The sequence below is a fragment of the Pocillopora verrucosa genome, chromosome 6 (assembly GCF_036669915.1).
Source record: "Pocillopora verrucosa isolate sample1 chromosome 6, ASM3666991v2, whole genome shotgun sequence".
Classification (NCBI taxonomy): Eukaryota; Metazoa; Cnidaria; class Anthozoa; order Scleractinia; family Pocilloporidae; genus Pocillopora; species Pocillopora verrucosa.
This window is the reverse complement of record NC_089317.1, coordinates 26,131,751-26,140,500: the sequence shown is the minus strand read 5'-3', so window position 1 is coordinate 26,140,500 and position 8,750 is coordinate 26,131,751. Positions and strand designations below refer to the sequence as shown.

At 36.5% G+C, this 8,750-nt stretch overlaps 1 protein-coding gene across 1 annotated transcript; it reads right to left on the bottom strand.

Annotated features, from left to right (window-relative positions):
* Nucleotides 1-94: 94 nt before the first annotated feature.
* LOC131782755 (uncharacterized) lies at nucleotides 95-6,825 on the bottom strand. Its single transcript, XM_059099817.2, has 18 exons — nucleotides 6,778-6,825; nucleotides 6,616-6,675; nucleotides 6,411-6,478; nucleotides 5,189-5,275; nucleotides 5,016-5,107; nucleotides 4,718-4,766; nucleotides 4,219-4,354; nucleotides 4,000-4,064; nucleotides 3,633-3,759; nucleotides 3,373-3,503; nucleotides 3,133-3,196; nucleotides 2,956-3,035; nucleotides 2,526-2,646; nucleotides 1,964-2,082; nucleotides 1,373-1,476; nucleotides 1,043-1,157; nucleotides 686-796; nucleotides 95-610 (listed from the first exon to the last, which is right to left on the bottom strand). The coding sequence occupies exons 1-18, from the start codon at nucleotides 6,788-6,790 to the stop codon at nucleotides 521-523; spliced, it is 1,632 nt and encodes a 543-aa protein (XP_058955800.1). The 5' UTR covers nucleotides 6,791-6,825; the 3' UTR covers nucleotides 95-520.
* Nucleotides 6,826-8,750: the final 1,925 nt, after the last annotated feature.

The following is an 8,750-nucleotide window of genomic DNA, read 5'->3' as shown; positions in this document are numbered from 1 at the left end:
CATCACAGTACCCGGTTGTCAAGAAAGTTGCGATAATTTGGACAAATAGAAAGCGACCACGAGTCTATAATGCAGGCAATAGCAGCAGAGCAAGTAATCGCTGGACGCTTTGAATTTATTGAAGAACAAATTCTACAAGTATATATTGAGATTAAAAAAAGGATTATATTACAATGATCTGACCTCGCGTACATCTCGGTAACCGTGCGTTGCAACTTAAGAAATTTTCTGCCAGCCGAAGAACAAACACAAAACATTTACGATGACCACTATTGGCTTATCCCATCAGAGGCACAAGACAATGGACCAATCATGAGCCAGCTTAATCATTTACAGGTGATTCGTGATTGACTTGATTCATTTCTGATTGGTTGCATATGTTAAGTGATCTGTCCAAAGACTTGGACCTGATTGTTTGGAAAACATTTCATCAGGCAGTTGTTGAAAATCACTCAAATGCAATGAAAGTTGTAAAGGCAATTATACCAAATGGCTGAGAAAGGTGAGTTACACTGAACACTTAATCCGAGGAGTCTGAATCAGATTCTTTGACTTTTTCTTTCTCTTTCTCTTTCTTCTTTTTCTTTTTCTTCTTCTTTTCTTTCTTTTCCTACAAAAGATAGAATAATTAGCACGGAGTGGTTCACGTTTGAGCCAATAAAACAGTCCTTTATGAGGAACTTACTTCATCACTGCTCTCTTTCTCTTTTGATTTCTTTTTGTCTTTTTTGGACTTCTTTTTCTCCTTTCCTGGAGTTTCCTTCTCTTCATCACTACCCTCTGTGTCTCTTTTCCTCTGTGTATTAGAAAAGTATCGAAAGTAAACAAACAAGAAACTAAATATTGAGGACATACTGTATTATAATTGGACACACTTGGATAACGAGAAAGCAGACCTTGAAGTATTCAAATAACAAGGCGCATATAGAGTTGTGATCAATTTCTAGACCAGTTGGGTTTGTAATCACTCTTTATTTAGACAGTTAATTGAATCCATTGTCTGATTCTTTTAGCCTGCACACTACTTATCATTGCAACACACCTTTTTCCCTTCCTCAACTTCCTTGGGTGTCACAGGAGCACCAGGCATGGGTTCTTCCTTAGGTGTCCTAGGTAAACCAGCAGATTGTTCATCCTTCACTGGAGTTTTATCCACACTAAAGGCAAACAACTGATTAGAAAGAGTAAAGGAGTGATGGGAGAGTATAACAGTGTAATTTGGTATTATAAAATGAGTTGATAATGTAAATTGGCCACTCTTTACCATGGCCAATTTATGTAGTCAACTCATTTGATAATACTAAATTACCCTGATTAGAAAGAGGTTCAGTATTGAAGCCTGTGTTTAAATCCCCGTTCATGTAACACAAACCTGATATCTGGGTGACTTTGCATCCATTCTTTGGGTGTGCTTTCATTTGGTTTGCCATATTTGTCCAATTTACCAGATGCAATTAACTGTTTTTTCTGAAGTGCCTGGGTGGGAAAACATCAATAAGAGACTCACCAAAAACACCAGCAAGAAAATCAAGTAGAATGTTAAATTATTGCAACTCTGAGTGTTGAGGTCTGACTTCTTAACAGGCTGCAAGGCTCCAGAGAGAATGGTACACTGATATACAATAGCAGTATGTAACCAATAGCAAGTTTGTACCAACATTATTGCATTTGCTTAATTGAATCTTAAACAATATTGTTCTTGCATGGTTGAGCACATGTCACTTCCAAAAATTAACTCCCATGATGCAAAAAGTCTTGATTGTGTGTGTAACTCTACTGAGTGAGGTTTGATTTTGTCACACAGAGACTAAGATAAAAGAATAGAGTTAATGGAATAGCATGAGATAGAAATGGGCCATAAATATTGATTACACAACTCATACAAACAAAGCCATTGATGAGTCAAAAGAGAGGACCATAAACAGATCAGCAGAAGTCTGGTGTCTAAATAAGTTGGTCATACCTTTGGTCCCAGGCCCCATTTCCTGGGATAAGTGTCTCTTTCCATGATAACTCTTTTGATCTTAGCAACCACACCATGATCACAAGCTGCCATCACAGCTGTTGTCATAAGAGCAATCCCTGAAAAAGAAAATAGTTATATAAAGGAAAAATAGAAAACTTGACCTCCACATCACCTTGTTCTATGCAACTGGTAACATTAAAACTATGAAAAACAATGGCATTCAAATTATTAAAACGATCATACTATGTACCAGCAGACCCAGCTGTTTGATTTACTGACTGACTGTTCGCCTCTAACTGGTTAACTGGCTGGCTGACTGACTCACTGACAGACAGAATCACTGATTGACTGACAGACAGACTGACTGAATAACTGACTGACAGACTGACCAGCTGACTGACAAACAGACAGACTAACTGGCTGACCAATAGACTGACTTGCTGAAAGACAGACATAATGAACAACTGCCTAACAAAAAAACTGACTGACAAACCTTCTGACTGACTCAGTCACTCACCAACCCTTTAACCAACTGCCCTATTAGCTGAGGAACACTCACCAAGAGCTATAGCTTCTCCTTTTGTTGTCATGATAACAATTTCTTCATTCATTTCTATTCCAGATTCATATCTCAATAGACCTGGGATCATCAATTTTGCTCCATAGCATATGGCATTTACCTAAATGTAGCAGAAAAAATACTATGTGAAAGAATTTACAAAACAACCTTTACCTATCAACAACCTATTCACACACAAAATTTGAAAAGCGTCCTATTTATTCAAAGACTCTTCAAATAATAATGCAATTTTAACCACATCTCATATGACAAGCCTCCAACTTGATGTGGCCTTGGCAATACACTAAAAGCTGAGCTACATTGTATTAAAAATATGTTTGGAGCTTAGTGGGACTTCAGAACACACATTTTGTTCTCACTGTGAAAATTCCTTAATTCATCAAATCTTACACAGCAAAACAGTACTTACAGCACTATCTTTAACAACCAGACGCTTGTGAGAAGTTAGAAGGGCTTCTAATGGCTTGATGCAGCGGCGGAGATAGGATTCTGTGAAATAATATTTTGTTTTTGACACTTAACTCTTGTTGTTCAAAACACTAGTATTTCTTGCATATCTTTCAACCAATCAACAGCAGCAACTTACCATCTTTGTAATTATCATACATCCACTGTGCATCAAGAACATCATGCATAGTGGCCATGTTATCCTGAAAAACACAAACCTTACTCTCACTACTATCTTCTTCATTTAAAGAAAAATAATAAATGTCATAACCTTGACATTAAAAATCCAAATGCAGCTGAAAGCAATAAAACATCAACAAGAAAGTTGTAAATTAAAAGTGTTCAGTGTGAATGTTAAAACATACATTAAGAGACTTACATTTTCAGACTGAATTCCTGAGCGCACCCTTCTGAGTTCCTGCATGTGAGCACCAATCCCCATTAACAATCCAATATGGACACAAAGTGTTCTTATGTAGGTCCCAGCCTCACAACTCACCCAAAACACTCCTGCAATGTTAAGATAAAGGCTTAAATTTTAAATCTTCATCTGTTCATGTACACCTCCCAGATACATACATGTATGTATATAGAGAAATGGAAGTGGAAGTGTTTTTGTGATTCAAAACAAGCACTTACCAAGATGCCGTTCTTGGTCAAACTCAATTAATTTACTTTCATATATTGTTCTTATTCTAAGCTGTCGTTTAACTGCAGATATCAGTGGAGGTCTCTGAAACAAGGCTCCTGTGAGCATCTCTATCGTCTGCAAACAAAACAAAGATGCTCACTTTAATCACCACTAATTTATTTCGATTTTTACATAAATGTTAAAAACATGCCTGTTTCCAAATGGGATGATACACATACAAGAAAATGGTTCAGTGGATTTTCCTGGCTGAAGTCTCGTGTGTTTTACAGCAAAGAGGACTGATGGAATTGAAATTTTGATCTTAAATATCAACTGCAAAATCCTCAGGATAAAATTTAAATTCAATGTACCAACCTTTGCTAACTCTGATTCATTTTCAATTGCCTCATGGAGCCTCACAATGCAGACATACTCTTTTCCTTTGGGGCAAAGGAGAAACAGAATGTTTGTAAACATAAAGTTAAGTGTACCAGTACTCCAGCTAGTTCTGATTTTTGCACAATGATGCTCTTCCATTAAAAACATAGAGCTTAAGCAACATGGACCAGAATGAAAAAAAAGATTCATTGGTACCTGCACCCTGTTGTGATTTCACAAGTCTTGTTGCCCTTTCAATGCACACAATTAGACATCCTGTCACTTTTGGATCAAGAGTGCCACTATGCCCAGTTTTTTCCACTCGGAGAATTCTTCTTATCCATGCTACCACCTGATCAGAAAAAGACAAGCTCTAATCTTGATTGTGCATGACCATAGAGAGCCAATACCAGTTCATAACACCCATTCTCATGGCTGTCGAGGACATCACCTTCATTAAATTTTTGGCTGGCTATTGTGTTGAGGCCTTTAATTCTTTGGTGAAAAATCAATAACCCAAGTTTATTATAAAAACTTCCTGAATCCTTGTACAATGGAAAATATTTGGCTGATAGTGACTAATCCAGGCTATACTTGCCAGGATTAAAGCTCTAGCAAGGAAAACTAGCATACAGTAACATCTAAATACGTTGAAGGAAAGAAGGAGGGAAGAAACCTAAACCATAATATTCTTTGTATCAAATATGCAATGTACCTCATGGGATGAGGGATTTGCTGGCTTGTCAAGATTTATAAACCCACTCCTGTGATAACAGAAGTAGATATACATAATTAACCATGTAGTAATAAAATATAGTCCTAAAGTAACACACCAACATGCTTCAGCTCAAAAAAGAAGCTCATGAGTGTGAACATAATAAGATTTAAATAAAAATTGATCAAATTTAAAAACTTCCTTCGTAATCACCAGTACAGAGCTTGGTTGCACTGTACATGTACATATAGCATCATGAATGTATGAATTGCTCAGAAATTGAAATAATTTAACTTACGATACATAGTCTTTTAGTTCTCTTTTTAGAGGAGAACATCCATTTGGTAATGGAGTAAAGTGGCCAGTTCTTACATTCAACTTGTCATAGTTCTGTGACACAAAAAAAGAACACAATGGAAGTTTAGTAATAACTGATACACCAAGATTACAACTGGACAGATAACATCTTACCTTGAGCAATAGAGGCCATTTAGATGTGTCCAACACACCAGCTGCAGACGTTGGCTTTAAGTGGAAATCCTCGTCATGTTGAGTTTCCTGGGTGGGCAAATATACAGGGTTTGACAAATTAATTAATCAAAAATTAAATAAATGCAAGTGGCAGAACTTGGAATCCATTTTCAACTTACATTCTAAAAGGATGATAACAGGCATTTCAATATATTTTAATAAGTGGCTGCCAATAGTGGAATAGGTAGATATGATTACATAAGTGGTAGTAAATCTAATAAATAACACCTCAACAGGTTACAGGTACAACCAAAGTTCAATACTGATGCTCTACACATGTTTTGAAATATTTAATAAAGAGCACAACAATTTGTAAGGAGTAAAAACCTTATAATAACATTTAGAAAGTTAGACACCAGGGCCAGGTTGTTCAATGCTGAGTTAGGATAGTAGAAAGTTGGTGTGAAATCTGATTTCAGATCTGAAAGCTTAAACAGAAAATTCAGTATAATCTTTTGTCTAAAAATTTTACTATAGGATGGTCTAAAAAGGAGATAAAATCACCTTGAAAAGGCTTTTGAACTAAGGAGTAAAGAGACCCAGATAAGAATTTCACCTTGGGCCCTGATGACTTAAAATTAGGGGAAAAATGAACACACCGAGACCAAGGCAAGTTTACTTAAGCACAAGAATATATTGTGGCTGGTATTGTTTGTAACTGATTGGATTCTATGTTTGAGCCTTACTTGTTCAAAATCAATTTTAAGTAAGGTTTTATACCTTCGTTTCTCATAAGATTACTCTGCAAGACAGCCTGTATACCCAGGTTTAATACATAGTTTTGTTTATTTCAATTGCAGCAAGATCTTCTCTCCTTGATGTACACAGCACAGAAACGTTTTAGATTGCTGAAAATGTCTAGCTTTGTTACATTGGAAATAGGAAGCTACCGATTCGTCTCAAACTTGAACTGATAACGAATTATTTTCTGCACGCCGCTGAAGCGCTCATGAGAACACGATGTTGATAACAATGGCCACACGAGATCTACAGCAGTGTATCTAAATGAGTAAGTAAGCACGATCTTCGTCGGTAAAGATGGAAATTTATATTCACACCATAACTAGTGATTAAATGTAAATAGGTTAACAATGGGGAAAAAACTACCGTCAAAACAGAACATTTTCTCGCAAACTGTGTGAGTCCTTGGCGATCAACTCACCCCAAAATGATTTGACGAGCCCACATCAGCCGCCTCGCTCTTCACTTTTTTCTCTTTCTTTGCAGAACCTTATGACCAATACAAGATGATCGTCCGTTACAATGAATGAAAACACGCTTCCTCTGTAAGAGGAAAAGATAATAAAGCATCCACACAGGCAACTGTTTTGCACGCGCGCATTACAAAACACTATTTCCAAGCTTACCCGAATCTTCTTCCCGAGCCCTATGCTTATCCTTTTTCTGCTTCTTGCGAGGCGTAACTTCTACGGAAGGTTAGCAGAGAGAAAAAATGGTAAGATGTTGAAAAAAGAAGCTATTTTCAGAGGCGAGAATGCCTGAATTTAGAAAATTGCATTGGCACTAACCAGAGTCCGCCATGTTTCCACGTGCAAGAAATCTTCGTAGTGCGCATGAGAAGATTGGAACCCAGACCACTGGGCGGTTTCCTGTGTCTCTTGTCAATCGCAGCTCTAAGACGACCACGACGCGAAACTTGGTTTACTGAAAAATCTAGGCCCAGTTGAGTGAGATGACATCCCCTAAAAATATTTCTTATCTTGAAGGAAGTTAGTGCAACTACAGTAGGACCTCTTTTATGGGCGAGGTTAAGCGATTGTTATAAGTTGTTGGAAGCATTTAAAACTCAATTTGTTTTTTATTCAAAGAGAATGGAAGTTCTTGAAAACTTGGCTTTCCATTCAAAATCTTCGATCGCTTAGGGCTATGTTCTAAGTGGAAAATGTGAAAACTGGATCAGTGGTAAATTTTTAACTAGTTTTTCAGATTGGGTTTGATTTATTTTTAACGCTAATATTTTATGTCCACGTAGGTATTCTTTAAATCAATATTCAAAATAAAGATATGCCGAAAGATTCGCATAGTAAGCTACCAATGGCGTGGCGACTTTAAGTGTGCCAGAGGTCATAAGCGTGCGTGAGTGCATTTCAGTGAGCCACCGATGACAAAACTGAGAATATGAAGTTTTCCGGTTAGAAACTGACCGAAACCTTTCAGATTGAAGGGAAATTGCACCCCTTTTACCGACTTGAAATCACTCTCTTTAGTAACATGGGTGCGATATATTTGAAGTTGATTGAAAATAGATAAATCAGCCAGTAGCTTTCTTTGAACGAAATGAAAGAAGGTGAATGAAAATCTCTTGGATCCTACAGATATTGGATGATTCTGAATGAAAACTTCACCTGACTAACTATCGAACACAAACATATTTTATATTCTGATAATTACTTTGACGGTGTAATTTTCAACACAATGACTGTGAATTGTTATTAAAAAAAGTCGGGAGTTGAAATCAGCTTGTTTACTTTTTACGATCTTCTTAATGACAAAATCAGGAAAAGTCAAATGACGACAACTTTAATTAGTTTAATGATTATGTTGCCGTGCAACAATAAATGTCAAGATAAGAATTACTCGTTGATGAGTGAGGTAAGAGAAAATCACGGAAACATCGAATATTACAAGTGTTCTGTAATTACTTGACTCAACTCAATTTTCTTTTATTTGTTTCTCGCCTAGGATGTTAATGGTTAATTTCAGTGGTAAGTTGCCTCACTTTTAATTCGTTACCGAGTGTTTGCTTGGGAGTTCTTATTCTTTCTTAAAATTAAAAAGAAATCTTTAGAAACTTCCATCTGGTTAAAAGGAACTAGTATCCTTCCCATGTGCTATTTGACAAAGTACTACTTCAATAGTGAAACGTGTCGACCCTGAGGAGAGGCAGGCGGGAAGGACAGTTAGTCTTTCACCTTCATCAGTGTAGAATGAAAATTAATGTCAAAGGAAAACTTCAATTCCGACAGTTAAATTAAGAGATAATTTTCTGATCTCGTTAAGTTTTTTAACATGCATTTAAATTTTTGAAGTTTCGATTCGGGTAGTCCCTGCAGGATATGTTTACATTTTAGCTGTAATTCTAATGTTATACCTGTTTGGAAGGTTAGCAGATACTGACCGGCAGGTCTGTTAAACATAACTATCTGCCGCTCATGAATAAATGGCACCCATATTCTATTCAAGGTTGATAAACTTTGCATGAAGCTGATTAATTTTCGTAGACTGCGGTCTTTAAAAAGAGCCGCGTTTTGAAAAGAATCATGCTTTTCACCTGACCTCGTTTAAAAAAAAATCATAAAGCAAGGCAAGAAAAAGCAAACAAGGAAGGAAAAAGATCTTTAGTTGGTGAATTTCTTGTTTTCCAGACTCAGCCAAATTTTTTCATCTCGTGAGTGAATTAACTTTAACCTTTTACGTCCAATAGATCATTGTTATAGTTTTTCGCTGCATTTGTGAATTAATTTTAAAACCTTCGTGAATT